The sequence below is a fragment of the Bombina bombina genome, chromosome 12, assembly GCF_027579735.1.
Source record: "Bombina bombina isolate aBomBom1 chromosome 12, aBomBom1.pri, whole genome shotgun sequence".
Classification (NCBI taxonomy): domain Eukaryota; kingdom Metazoa; phylum Chordata; class Amphibia; order Anura; family Bombinatoridae; genus Bombina; species Bombina bombina.
Window position 1 is genome coordinate 149,300,163 of NC_069510.1, and position 15,639 is coordinate 149,315,801.

At 40.8% G+C, this 15,639-nt stretch overlaps 1 protein-coding gene across 1 annotated transcript in view; it reads right to left on the minus strand.

The window, feature by feature from the left end:
* Positions 1 to 15,639, minus strand: part of ADGRD2 (adhesion G protein-coupled receptor D2) — a 677,900-nt gene that overhangs the window by 476,351 nt on the left and 185,910 nt on the right. Inside the window, exons 13-14 of the mRNA XM_053695488.1 lie at positions 8,501 to 8,603; positions 3,627 to 3,780 (exon numbers count right to left, since the gene is read on the minus strand). Of these exons, the coding sequence (XP_053551463.1) occupies positions 3,627 to 3,780; positions 8,501 to 8,603 (257 nt within the window). The remainder of the gene's footprint in view (positions 1 to 3,626; positions 3,781 to 8,500; positions 8,604 to 15,639) is intronic.

Here is a 15,639-nt window from a genome sequence, read left to right on the forward strand (position 1 = left end):
ATCTGTAACATGCTGTCTGTGACCCTTGTCTAGCTGGATACTGTTTATTTAGGTGCATACTTTTATGAAAAACATCTACTTCCTTATCACAAACTGCCTGTGCTGGGGCCTGGAGCATTTGTGCATCTTTAGTAGCAAGTTCCATGACTGTAGCTATCTCTATAGCACGCTTTAGTGTTAAATCATCCTCTGCTAATAGTCTCTTTTGTACTGTACAGTCCATAAGTCCAATAACAAACATATCACGTAAAGCAGTGTTTAAATAATCACCAAATCTGCAGCTACTTGCTAGTTTCTTTAAACTGATCACATAAGTTTTAATGTCCTCATGCTGCAATTGCTTGCGTGTGTAAAACTTAAAGCGTTCTGCTATCTCTAGGGGCTTAGGTAGGTAGTGGTCAGATAACAGGCAGATCAGGTCAGACAGAGGTTTAGCATTAGGTTTATCTGGTGAGAGAATGTCCCTTAATGTAGTGTAAGCTGCTGAGCCTATAGTTGTCAGAAACACAGCCACTTGCTTATCAGCTCCTATGTTATTTGCTGTACAATATAGCTAAAACTGTTCAACCCATGTGTCCCATCTGTCTGTGTCTGGTGCAAACACAGGTAAGGTGCCAATAAGTGCAATTATAGGGTCAGACCACAGATCCTCGTCGCCAGCTGTTATGTTCTGTGTGTAGTCAGGATTAGAACATTCAGTTGTGTGCTGTTACCTTGTGTCTGATGTCTCTTGCACATATCATGAAGACTCTGCAGCAGGAACTTTAGATAACTTTTATTCAGCTACAACCACATGGCTTATTATTCACTAGCAGGTTCCATCAGTAAAACTAACATGGTTTCTGATGATGTCACAGAGACCCAGACACACCCAGAGGGTGTGGTGAGCTGAGCTTAAAGCTGCAGCACTTCTAACATATAATTATGAGACAAGGTTAGTGCAAAGATACAGTAAAAGCTGCAGTAATCTTAACAGTTAATAAGTCGGGTGATAGGTTTCCCTGAACAGAAAGGTCTTTAGGGAACGTTTAAAGGAGGTTAGGGGAAAGTCTGACAGCTCTAGGATGTGCGTTCCAGAGGGTTGGTGCCGCACGAGAGAAGTCCTGTAGTCTAGCATGAGAGGTGGTGATTGTAGAGGACGCAAGAAGCAGGTCATTGTTGGATCTTAGGGGGCGGGCAGGAGTATATTTGTTTATGAGTGAGGACAGGTAGGGTGTAGCAGCATTGGTGAGGGCTTTGTAGGTCAGGGTGAGAATTTTGAATGTAACTGCTGTGAATGGGGAGCCAGTGAAGGGACTCACAGAGAGGTACAGCAGAAACAGAGCATCAAGAGAGGTGGATTAGCCTGGCAGATGCATTTAGGGTGGATTGGAGGGCAGAGAGGTGGGAGAGAGGGAGGCCAGTTAGTAAGTTGTTACAGTAGTCAAGTCGGGAAATTACTAGGTAGTGGATTAGCTGTTTAGTAGTTTCAGCACTCAGAAACGGACACATTTTGGAGATATTGCGTAGGTGGTTGTGGCAGGATGAGGAGAGCAGTTGGATGTGGGGAATGAAGGACAGATTTAAGTCAAGTATGACTCAGAGGCAACGGACTTGGGGTGATGGGGAGATAGTGGTGCCGCCAACAGTGATAGAAAAATTAGAAACTGGAGTAGAGTTAGAGGGGGGAATTAGAAGTAGTTCAGTCTTGGACATGTTTATTTTTAGGTAGTGAGAGGCCATCCAGGAAGAAATGCCAGATAAGCAGTCGCTGATATGAGAATTGACAGAAGGAGAGAGTGCAGGGGTGGAAAGGTAGATCTGGGTATCATCAGCATAGAGGTGATAGCTGAAGCCATAGCTGTTGATAAGTTTAGCCAGTAAAGAAGTGTAAATAGAGAAGAGTAGAGGACCTAGGACAGAGCCTTGAAGTACTCCAACAGACAGAGGCAGTAGAGAGGAGGAGTCCCCAGCAAAAGAGACGGAGAAGGATTTGTTAGAGAGATGAGAGTGTCACAGAGACCAAAAGAGATCGTTAGTAACCTTGGTGAGGGCATTCTCAGTTGAGTGTTGGGGACGGAAGCCAGATTCGAGGGGGTCGAGCAATGAGTTGGAGGACAGGAATTGGGTTGGGCGATTGAAAACTAGTTTTTCAAGGAATTTTGAAGCTAGCGGGAGCAGTGATATGGCGCAGTAGTTTGCAGGGGAATTAGGGTCAAGTGAGGGTTTTTTTGAGAATGGGGGTGACCTTTGTATGTTTGAAGGAAGCAGGGAATGAGCCGGTAGAAAGGGACAGGTTGAATATGTGAGTAAGAGCCGGAGTGAGGGTGGGAGACAGAGGAGGACATAAATGTGAAAGAATAGGGTCAAGTGTGCAGATAGTGAGGTGTGTGGAAGACAAAAGGGAAGCCACTTTACTCTCAGTGGTTGGGAGGAGGGTGCAGAGAGTGGCAGAGGTGGTGACTGGGAGCGGAGTTGGGAGATTGTAGGTTTGTGTTGGGATGTTTCTTCGGATGGCAAATGTTTTATTGAAAAAATAGTCAGCAAGGTCTTGAGCACTGAATGCAGATGAGGGTGTTGGAGTCTTTTAGGGTTTGAAGAGTGAGTGGATATAAGAGAAGAGAAGTAGGTTTGCTTAGCTAAGTGAAGGGCAAAGGTGTAAGAGTAAAGAATGAACTTATAGTGCATGAAATCAGGTTCAGAGCAGGATTTCCTCCAGGCGCGTTCAGCAGTGCGGGAGCATTTTTGTAGGTGGCGTGTTTGTTGGGAGTGCCAGGGCTGGAGCTGATGACGTGGGGCTTTGCGAGGTTGGGGCTGAGCGAGAGTGTCAAATGCAGCGGAGAGAGTATTGTTATAGTGGGTTATAGCAAGGTCAGGGCAGGATATATCGTGGAAGTATGGGGGAAGCGTATTTGAATAAGATTGGAGAGTTGGGGAGGGTCCACAGCGTGCAGATTTCTACTGGTGCGGGGGCGAGAGGGGGAAGTAGGTTTAGCATCTATATTAGGATTAAAGGTGAGCAGATGGTGGTCTGAGATGGGAAATGGGTGACAGGCAACCTCAGAGAGGGAGCATAGATAGGAGAATACCAGATCAATCGAGTGTCCATCACAGTGAGTAGGGAATAGGGTGGATTGTGAGAGGCCGAAGGAGTTAGTGAGTGAGAGAAGTTTAGAGGCAGCAGGGGCAGACGGGTTGTCAATGGGGATGTTGAAGTCCCCTAGGATTAGAGCAGGTGTATTTGTAGACAGAAAGTAAGGAAGCCAGGCAGCAAAGTTGTCAAGGAATCGGGAGGTTGGTCCAGGGGGGCGATAGATAACTGCCACTCTGAGAGAGAGGGGGGAGAACAGGCGAATGCAGTGGACTTCGAAGGAAGAAAAGGAGAGAGATGGAAAAGGGGATAGGTAGTGATAGGAGCAGGAGGGGGAGAGTAAGATGCCGCCACCGCAACCATGTCTCTCACCTGGCCTAGGTGTGTGGCTAAAGTGAAGACCACCATGAGTGAGAGCAGCAATGGAAACAGTGTCATAGGAAGATAGCCAGGTTTCAGTAATTGCTAAAATGTTGAAAGAGTTTACTTCATTTTCTGCGACTGTTTTTGATGCAGTACATTTGTCACTTGTTTAGTTTTAGATAATTGCACTCACCCCATCCTGTGATGTAATAAAACCGCATTCTGCGATCTTCACTCATATTGACTGCGACTACTTTACTCCACAATAGAAGCCCTTCAACCAACATCCAGGCAAAGGCCGCCAAGAAAAATAAATGCAGAGAGGCTGTGACGGTAACGCACACAATCTGATAACAATAGAGAGGGACATACATTAAGGTGGAAACAAATGAAATTGTGTTTTATTTATTTAATACAATAAAAAGATTTGTTATGATTTATTGTACAAACTCGTCCTTGAGCTTTATGAATGGACATTGGTAATAAAATGTAGAAATGACTTACATTAGTACATTTTTCAGTTAAATCAGTATAACAGTGATAAAGAATAGCAATGGATCTTTAACACATTTATTGATACTTGTGTTAGAAGCTAACCATCATAATATTAATATAATAATATATTCTATAAATTGTAAAGTTCTTTAGGTCTCAGAAAGAAATACAATAATATAATTTGAAAGTTGAATACTGAAGAAATACAGCCAAGCTAACAGTGTTCATATCTTACAGTATTTGGAACCCAAGGTTATTTTGTTTTATCCATTTGGTTTTATTCACAGGTTTAAGAGGCTCAAACTAACTAGACTATCTAGAACTATCTGTCTTTATGTTTCTCTTGAGATGTATCTATACTTTTCTCCACTGACCGCTACTGAAAACACAGAGGGGAGATTGGAGTATTGGGTAGTTACATAATTACTCCCAGTAAGGAGTTAGTCACAAGCCTACCACAGATGCTGTGGGGACCGGTCCCTTAGTATCCCCCTGTTGGGTTGTCAATATACTCTTTACATAGATCCTCTGCTGTGACAACTGCACAGCACTGGATGGGCTCTCTACTGGACACAGTCTTTCTGCAGCTGGTGGGTACATTTCAGGTAAGTAACTGACATTTTTTGCACTCACATACCCACAGGCTATTAGCATGTACACTTTGGTTAGTACATCATAGCCAGAGGACACAGTCAAATACAGACATTGGCACTTCACACACTTCAGACATTATGAACTTTCAGAATCCTCTTAGTGAAATATTTTTTTACTTAAAATACAATATGAGCTAGATTACTAGTAGAGCACTAATTTATTGCGCAAGTGTAAATGGGCAAATTCACCTGTTTACGGACGCGCGATAAATAACCAGCCAACCAAGTGGCTGGTTATTGCTACCTCGCTCGCATGAATTCAACTGGCATTCCTTTAGAATTCCAAAGAGTTCCTCAATTTCAATCTGATGGTTTAGATTAGGTTATATCTGCTAGCCCTTAACCCCTTAACAACCAGCGACATAACCTGTACATTACTGGTCTTTCTAAGGGGTTCATTTTTTTAATTGTGCAGTCTTGTGTGACCCTGCATGAGGGACGGTGTAATAGCGCGTTCTTCCTGCTGGCCGCGAGACCCATACTATTATAGGCATAAAAACCCTTAATGACCAGCAATCTACAAGGTACATTGTGGTAGTTAAGGGGTTAAAGGTCAGATTTCAGCTTTGCCGTGCTATACCACAAGAAAACTGCTAAACTTTCTTAAATTCAAAGCTTTAATCAGGCTTTAGTCAGGAGAAAACCCCATGATTAAACCAATTTCTCCTCTTAGGAATCTTTATTTAGTTCTATGAAGATCATCTTCTGTCTTGGATAATCTTGTTTTTTCTTCTTTTAGCAATATCTTCTGATATAAGAGTTTCTGAATTTTCTGCTTTTTCTTGCAAGCCCTCTTATCTTGTTTTTTATCAGGATACACCAGTTTTAAGGACTAAATTTGAGTTTTTATGAAAACTAGTTCTTCAGAAAACATAGATTGGGATTTATAGTTCCTTCTCTTTGTCCCAATTTACAAAATTCAAAACATAGGCTTCTACATAATTTGGATATTAGAGCATTAGAATCTATTTTCAGGTTATAAAGGATTTTGCATAATCCTCTAATTTGTTTATTAATTTCTTGGGACCACACAAAGGCCAGAAGGCCACAACCGTTACTTTTGCTGCTTTGCTAAAAATGTATTAACAAGGCTTGTTTGGAAGCAGGGAAGTCTTCCCTAAAATGCATTATAGCCCATTCTACTAGATCTGTTTTGACTTCCTGGGCTTTTAAAAATTGAGGCTTCTGCAAGGCAGCAACATGGTCATCTGTACATACTTTTACCAAATTCTACCACTTTCATGTGTTTGCTTCTTCTATTAGATAGAATCCTATCAGCCAATCGGAATTCGAGGGACGCCATCTTGGATGACATCACTTAAAGGAATATCCATTCGTCGGGTAGGCGTCGTTGGAAGAGGATGGCTCCGCGTCGGCTCCGCTCCAGATGGATGAAGATTGAAGACGCCGCATGGATGAAGACTTCTGTCGGATGGAAGACCTCTTTAGCGCCCCTTGGATGATGACTTCGGCCGCTGCGGATGTCCTCTTCTGTTCCATCGGTGGTCGGCTGGCTGAAGACGGCTAAAGGTAGGATGATCTTCAGGGGGTTAGTGTTAGGTTTTTTTAAGGGGGGTTTGGGTTAGAGTAGGGGTATGTGGGTGGTGGGTTTTAATGTTGGGGGGTGTATTTTTTTGTACATGCAAAAGAGCTGATTTCTTTGGGGCATTCCCCGCAAAAGGCCCTTTTAAGGGCTGGTAAGGTAATAGAGCTGGTAACTTTTGTAATTTAGAATAGGGTAGGGCATTTTTTTATTTTGGGGGGCTTTGTTATTTTATTAGGGGGCTTAGATTAGGTGTAATTAGATTAAAAATCTTGTAATTTTTTTTATTTTTTGTAACTTAGTTTTTTTTATTTTTTGTAACTTAGTTTATTTAATTGTATTTAATTGTAGGTATTTGTAGTTAATTAATCTAATTTATTTAATGATAGTGTAGTGTTAGGTTTAATTTTAACTTAGGTTAGGATTTATTTTACAGGTAATTTTGTATTTCTTTTAGCTAGGTAGTTATTAAATAGTTAACTATTTAATAACTATTCTACCTAGTTAAAATAAATACAAAGTTACCTGTAAAATAAATATAAATCCTAAAATAGCTACCATGTAATTATTATTTACATTGTAGCTATCGTAGGGTTTATTTTACAGGTAAGTATTTATTTTTAAATAGGAATAATTTAGTTAATGATAGTGTAGTGTTAGGTGTAATTGTAACTTAGGTTAGTTTTTATTTTACAGATAAATTTGTCTTTATTTAAACTAGGTAGCTATTAAATAGTTAATAACTATTTAATAGCTATTGTGCCTAGTTAAAATACTTTTAAATTTGCCTGTAAAATAAAAATAAATCCTAAAATAGCTACAATATAATTATTAGTAATATTGTAGCTATATTAGGGTTTATTTTATAGGTAAGTATTTAGTTTTAAATATGATTAATTTAGTTAATAAGAGTAATTTTTATTTAGATTTATTAAAATAATATTTAAGCTAGGGGGGTGTTAGGGTTAGTTTTAGACTTAGGTTTAGGGGTTAATTAGTTTAATATAGATGGCGGCGGTATGGGGGGGGCAGGATAGAGGTTAATAAATTTATTATAGGTGGCGACGGTGTAGGGGGTCAGATTAGGGGTTAATTGTTTAATATAGGTGGCGGCGGGGTCTGGGAGCGGCAGTTTAGGGGTTAAACAATTTATTTAGTTGCGGCGGGGTACGGGATCAGCAGGATAGGGGTTAATACATTTATTATAGGTGGCGGCAGTATAGGGGGGGCAGGATAGGGGTTAATATGTATTCTGTAGGTGGTGGAGGGGTCCGGGAGCGGCGGTTTAGGGGTTAATATAATTATTATAGTTGCGGCGGGGTCCGGGAGCGGCGGTGTAGGGGTTAATATAATTATTATAATTGCGGAGGGGTCCGGGAGCGGCGGTTTAGGGGTTAATATAATTATTATAGTTGCGGAGGGGTCCGGGAGCGGTGGTTTAGGGGTTAATATAATTATTATAGTTGCCGCGGGGTCCGGGAGCGGCGGTTTAGGGGTTAATAAGTTTATTAGAGTGGCGTGGGCTCCGGGAGCAGCGGTTTAAGGGTTACCATGTTTAATATAGGTGGCGGCGGTGTAGGGGGGCAGATTAGGGGTGTTTAGACTCGGGGTACATGTTAGGGTGTTAGGTGTAGACAGCTCCCATAGGAATCAATGGGATGTCGGGCAGCAGCGAACATGAGCTTTCGCTATGGTCAGACTCCCATTGATTCCTATGGGATCCGCCGCCTCCAGGGCGGCGGATTGAAAACCAGGTACGCTGGGCCGGAATAGTGCCGAGCGTACCTGCTAGTCATTTGAGAACTTCCAAAAGTAGTCAGATTGTGCCGAACTTGCGTTCGGAACATCTGGAGTGACGTAAGAATCGATCTGTGTCGGACTGAGTCCGTCGGATCGAAGCTTACGTCACTATATTCTACTTTTGCCGGTGTGTAGGGCTTGATAACTAAGGTGAATCAGCCTTGCCACAAATACGCTGCGGAATTCCAGCGTACTTGAGGTTGACGGCTTGATAACTAGAGGCCTGTTTCTTGGTTGTTATAAAACACACTACAAAGTGGGTTATTTCACAGAAATAATTGTGATATGTATTATTCGTACATGCTCAGAGTCACCTATAAAATCTAGTCAGTCTTTTGTGGGGGAGGAATCATGTGACAGTAGAAGTTAAGTTATGTAATGGTAGTTCTGTTATGTAGCTGCAGGAACATTTCTAGGTGGTAATTTACCAAGAAAACAAGTAGGTTGTTGCTGTGTTTTTTAATATAATCTGTTTCTTTTTATGTTTATGTTGACTTTTTTTTTTTTTAATAAAGTTGCACTAATCTAAATCCCTTTAATGCCATATTACATATTTTCATCCTTTCTCCCACATACCTGATTGGTTTTAGCCAACTCACTAAACATCAGTAAGGCCTCAGCAGCGGCCAAGGCAAAGATCAGATTCTTGTGAACTGTTGTTCGCTCAGACTTTGGTACACTAAAAGGAAACACAGGAACATATTTATTAAGCAGCCATCTAAAATAGGCACAGCAGATTATTTCATTGCACTAAAGATATTGCATAGACAAATAAACTAAGGACACAATTTATTGCAACTAGAATTCTGATGCTAAATACTACTAAATGTGTCACTTTCTGAAGGGAGTATGAAAGAACGTCACTGCAAAAAAGCAAAAACAAAATCAGTTTAGCGCCTATCCATTTGGAGTCCAAGACCAATTCACAAATACTGGATTTTCTCCAGGAATTATTTCATAAAGGATTTTCTAGAAATCCCCTGTTTAAATATAAACTGCATGTTAGCTTTTTTCAGTCTAATCTTCTCCTTTACCTGGATATACACACTTTGGGCTTCATTTATCAAATGTTGAGCAGACATGATTCGCTGTAGTGAATTATTCCCACTGTACTTCGCTGCAGGAGGACAGCATACGTCGTCTGCATTTATTATTGCACAAGTAATGCCGCCCCCTGCTTACTGGTGGCCAATTGGCCACTAGCAGGGGCTGTCAATCATCCATTATCGTATCGGATTGGAAGGATTTTGATCCGCCACCTTTTAGATGGCTGGCAGGTTAAAGAGAAGCGGTCTTATGAACACTGTTTCTTAACTTCCGTTTCAGGCGAGAATTAAAGGACGGGCCTCCGAAACAGCAACTGCTGCTTGATAAATGGAGCCCTATGTTCAGACTCTAAAGTATTGCTGCTCTTCTAACCTTTAACCCACTCTTCCCCTCATGGAACCTTTGCCCTCAAGATACTTCAGTGTTTTTCATTTGAGCCACGGGCATCTATTTATCAACCCGTCAACTTACCTGCATTTGACGGCACAAATATGCTCGCCTAAGATCGCCTAACATCGCTGCAGCGGACCTGAATACGTTCTCCAAAGTTACCAAAAATGCTGTCAAAAAGCCGCTCACGTAAGTGACGTAAGAATTGAATTAAGAATTAAGTTCTTAACTAAAAGTCATCGATCTCGCTGCTCTTCGGCTTTTTCACAGCTTTATTGGTACCCTGTCACTAAACACCCACACTATACTATACTGTTTTACCCTCTATACCGCCGCTCCCGGAGCCCACCGCAACGCTAATAAATGTATTAACCCCTAAACCGCCGCTAACGGGCCCCGCCACAATTAAATAAAGTGTTTACCCCTAAACTGCCGCTCCAGGAGCCCACCACCAACTACATTATACTTATTAACCCCTAATCTTCTGCCCCCTACACCGCCACCATCTACATTATATTTGTTAACCCCTAATCTGCCCCCCTACACCGCTGCCACTATATTAAATTTATTAACCCCTAAACCTAAGTCTAACTCTAACCCTAACACCCCCCAACTTAAATATAATTTAAAAAAATCTAAATAAATATTCCTATCATTAAATAAATTATTCCTATTTAAAACTAAATACTTACCTATAAAATAAACACTAAGCTAGCTACAATATAACTAATAGTTACATTGTAGCTAGCTTAGGATTTATTTTTATTTTACAGGCAAGTTTGTATTTATTTTAACTAGGTAGAATAGTTATTAAATAGTTATTATCTATTTAATGACTTCGTAGTTAAAATAAATACAAATATACCTGTAAAATAAAACCTAACCTAAGATACAATTACACCTAACACTACACTATAATTAAATAAATTCCCTAAACTAAATACAATTTAATAAAATTATCTAAAGTACAAACCCCCCCCCCCCCCACTAAATTACAGAAAATAATAAACAAATTACAAGTTTTTTAAACTAATTACACCTAATCTAATCCCCCTAACAAAATAAAAAAACCTCCCCAAAATAAAAAAGCCCTACCCTACACTAAATTACAAATAGCCCTTAAAAGGGCCTTTTGCGGGGCATTGCCCCAAAGTAATCAGCTCTTTTACCTGTAAAAAAAAATTGCAACCCCCCCAACATTAAAACCCAATACCCACACAACCAACCTTACTCTAAAACCCACCCAATCCCCCGTTAAAAAAACCTTACACTAACCCCTTGAAGATCACCCTACCATGAGAAGTCTTCACCCAACCGGGCTGAAGTCCTCAACGAATCCGGCAGAAGTGGTCCTCCAGACGGGCAGAAGTGGTCCTACAGATGGGCAGAAGTCTTCATCCAGACGGCATCTTCTATCTTCATCCATCTGGCGCGGAGCGGCTCCATCTTCTAGACATCCGACGCCAAGTATTCTCTTTATCCGACGTCTTCTTGAACAATGACGGTTCCTTTAAGTGACGTCATCCAAGATGGCGTCCCTTCAATTCCGATTGGCTGATAGAATTCTGTTCCAATCAGCCAATAGAATGCAAGCTCAATCCTATTGGCTGATTGGATTTCATCTGCCAATAGGATTTTTCCTACCTTAATTCCGATTGGCTGATAGAATTCTATCAGCCAATTGGAATTGAAGGGATGCCATCTTGGATGACGTCACTTAAAGGAACCATCATTGTTCAAGAAGATGTCAGATGAAGAGGATGCTCCGCTTCGGATGTCTAGAAGTTGGAGCCGCTCCGCGCCGGATGAATGAAGATAGAAGATGCCATCTGGATGAAGACTTCTTCTTGTCTGGAGGACCACTTCTGCCCGTCTGGAGGACCACTTCTGCTGGATTAGTTGAGGATTTCGGCCCGGTTGGGTGAAGACTTCTCACGGTAGGGTGATCTTCAAGGGGTTAGTGTTAGGTTTTTTTAAAGGGGGATTGGGTTGGTTTTAGAGTAGGGTTGGTTGTGTGGGTGGTGGATTTTAATGTTGGGGGGGTTGTAATTTTTTTTTAAAGGTAAAAGAGCTGATTACTTTGGGGCAATGCCCCGCAAAAGGCCCGTTTAAGGGCTATTTGTAATTTAGTGTAGGGTAGGGTTTTTTTTTATTTTGGAGGGGGGTTATTTTGTTAGGGGGATTAGATTAGGTGTAATTAGTTTAAAAATCTTGCAATTTGTTTATTATTTTGTGTAATTTAGTGTTTGTTTGTTTTGTACTTTTATTTAATTGTATTTAATTGTATTTAGGGAATTTATTTAATTATAGTGTAGGGTTAGGTGTAATTGTAACTTAGGTTAGGTTTTATTTTACAGGTATATTTGTATTTATTTTAACTAGGAAGTTATTAAATAGTTAATAACTATTTAATAACTATTGTACCTAGTTAAAATAAATACAAACTTGCCTGTAAAATAAAAATAAACCCTAAGCTAGATACAATGTAACTATTAGTTATATTGTAGCTATCTTAGGGTTTATTTTACAGGTAAGTATTTAGTTTTTAATAGGAATAATTTATTTAATGATAGGAATATTTATTTAGATTTATTTAAATTATATTTAAGTTAGGGGGTGTTAGGGTTAGACTTAGGTTTAGGGGTTAATAAATTTAATATAGTTGCGGCGGGGTAGGGGGGGCAGATTAGGGGTTAATAAGTATAATGTAGGTGGCGGCGGTGTAGGGGGGGCAGATTAGGGTTTAATAACTTTATGTAGGTGGTGGCGGTGTCGGGGCAGCAGATTAGAGGTTAATAAGTATAATGTAGGTGGCGGCGGTGTAAGGGGAGCCGATAAGGGGTTAATAACATAATGTAGGTGGCGGCAGTGTAGTGGGGCAGATTAGGGGTTAATAAGTATAATGTAGGTGGCGGCGGTGAAGGGGGGCAGATTAGGGGTTAATAACTTTATGTAGGTGGCGGCGGTGTCGGGGCAGCAGATTAGGGGTTAATAAGTACAATGTAGGTGGCGGCGGTGTAGGGGGGGCAGATAAGGGGTTAATAACATAATGTAGGTGGCGGTGGTGTAGGGGGCGGCAGATTAGGGGTTAATAAGTATAGTGTAGGTGGCAGCAGTTTAGGGGGGGCAGATTAGGGGTGTTTAGACTCGGGGTACATGTTAGGGTGTTAGGTGTAAACGTTACCATAGGAATCAATGGGATATCGGGCAACAGCGAACATGAGCTTTCACTGCTTTCAGACTCCCATTGATTCCTATGGCATCCGCCGCCTCCAGGGCAGCAGATTGAAAACCAGGTACGCTGGGCTGGAATAGTGGCAAGCGTACCTGGTAGAAATTTGATAACTAGCAAAAGTAGTCAGATTGTGCCGAATTTGCATACAGAACATCTGTAATGACGTAAGCATCGATCTGTGTCGGACTGAGTCCGGCGGATCATATGTTACGCCACAAAATTCTACTTTTGCCGGTCTGTAGGGTTTGATAACTAAGGGGAATCAGGCTCACCACAAATATGCTGTGGAATTCCAGCGTATTTACGTTTGACGGCTTGATAAATAGATGCCTATGTATCACATATATCGGTTTGCGTAGCAATTTCAGTAGGACATTGGGTTTCTGATCTTAGTTCCTTATTGAAGTGGTATCATCCACTGCCCTAAACTCTCAACTTGTTCTTCCATTTTATTTTACATTTCCTGTTGGCTTTGGTAGGCAACTACTCTGGCCTAGCGTGCAGTATTTCAAGAAACTCCAGCCACCAATTTCTTTAAAAGACCTTTATTCTTTTGTCTTGGGTCCCATTGATAATAAAACGTTTCAAGCCAGCATTAAGCTCTTAGTCATGTACGTGACTAAGAGCCTAATGCTGGCTTGAAACGTTGTATTATCAATGGGACCCAAGACAAAAGAATAAAGGCCTTTTGAAGAAATTGGTGGCTGGAGTTTCTTGAAATTCATGGACTTTGGTGAGACTTGGCAAGTCTGTTGCTCCGTGCCCCACTGAAAGAAAATTTGGTGTGCTGTTTCCACTATTTTGATTCTACTAGCGTGCAGTATGGAAGTATTGCTCTTTTCCTGTCCATTCTACTTGTTTAACAGCAACCTTAAAGGCAGCGTGTCAGGAGCCTTCCATGGAGCAGTGATGTGAAGCACCCACTTGCTGTCTTTTTTTGTACAGTTCATAGTCATATCATCATTGAAATTAATTATTTTCCTGTGCAATGAGAATAAAAACAGATTATTTTTAACCATGACACTTAGGGGCTGTTTTAACAAAGCCCGAACTTGTGCAATGCCGCTCCCTGCTCAAAATAGCCCAATGGCGCTCAAGTATAGGCTGTCAATCACCTTGAGTGATTGTGTCCTATTTGAACATGTCGGAAAGCCAATGCCAAGAGGCATATATGTGCAGCCAATAATCAGCAGCTAGTTCCCAGCTCCTGAGCCTACCTATGTATGCTTTTCAACAAGGATAGCAAAAGAACTGAGCAAATTAGAGAATAGATGTAAATTGGAACATTGTTTAAAATTGAATGCTCTGATCTGAATCGTGGAAGAAAAAAAATTTGGTTTCATGTCCCTTATTATATATAGGGGGATATGTATCAAGCCGTAAACCGCAAATACGCCGGAATTCCGCAGCATAATTTTTGCGAACTTGATCCAACCTAATTATCAAAGCCTACAGACCGGCAAATGTTCAAATTTGTGACGTAACATACGATCCGACTGTCTCAATCCGACACAGTTTGATGCTTACGTCATTACAGATGTTCCAAATACACATTCAGCTCTGACACTTTTTCAAAGTTATCAAATTTCTAACAGGTACACTCGCGGCTATTCCAGCCCAGCGTATCTGGTTTTCAATCCGCTACCCTGGAGGCCGTGGATGCCATAGGAATCAATGGAAATCTGAAAGCACCGAAGCTTATGTTCGACAATGACAGATATCCCATTGATTTCTATGGTTGAAAACAAGTTACGTTTACACCTAACACCCTAACATAAGCCCTGAGTCTAAACACCCCTACCTATCTACCACCCCCGACATTGCCGTCACCTAAATAAAAGTCATTAACTCCTATCCCGCCGCTCCCCGACCCTGCTTCAACCTAAATAAATATATTAACCCCTATTCGCTGCTCCCCGACCCCGCCGCAACCTAAATAAAAGTATTAACCCCTAAACCTCTGGCCTCCCACATCACTACCACTAACTGAAGCTATTAACCCCTAAACCGTCAGCCCCCCACATCGCCATAAACTAAATTAGGCTATTAACCCCTAAACCTAACAACCCGCTAACTTTAAATTAAAAGTACAATATCCCTATCTTAATATAAATTAAAACTTACCTGTAGAATTAAATTAAACTAATTTTAAACTAGTAATTAACCTACCCTAACTATTATACTACAATTAAATTAAACTAGCAATTAAATAAACTAAATTACATATTATAAAAACCTAACCCTACTAATATTATTGAAATATACTATTAAACCTTATTAAAATTACTAAATTACAACAACAAAAAACACTAGATTACAAAAAATAAGAAAACATATTATCAAAAATAAAAAAGAATTACATCTAATCTAATAGCCCAATCAAAATTAAAAAGCCCCCCCCAAAATTAAAAAACCCTAGCTTACAATAAACTACCAATGGCCCTTAAAAGGGCCTTTTGTGGGACTTTGCCCCAAAGAAATCAACCCTTTAACCTGTAAAAAAAAAAATACAAACACCCCCCAACAGTATAACCCACCACCCAACCAACCCCCCCCCCCCAAATAAAAAAACTATCTAAAATAACCTAAGCTCTCCATTGCTCTTTTACCTGCCCAGACCCTAATCTAAAAATAAAACCCACCCAAAAAAAACTTAAATAAACCTAACACTAGCCCCCGATGATCCACTTACAGTTATTGAAGTCCCACTTGAAGGATCCATCCAACCGGCAAGAAGTCTTCATCCAGCCTGGATGAAGCCTTCGATCTTCATCCAGTTATAGAAGTCCTCATCCAGACGGCAAAAACTCTTCATCCAGACGGCATCTTCTATCTTCATCCATCCGGCGCGGAGCGGGTCCATCCTGAAGACATCTGACGCAGAGCATCCTCTTCATACGGTCGCCACCGTAATCTGGAACATCAATGCAAGTGACGTCATCCAAGATGACGTCCCTTGCATTCCTATTGGCTGAAAGATTTCAATCAGACAATAGGATTAGAGCTGCTAAAATCCTATTGGCTGCTCCAATCAGCCATAAGG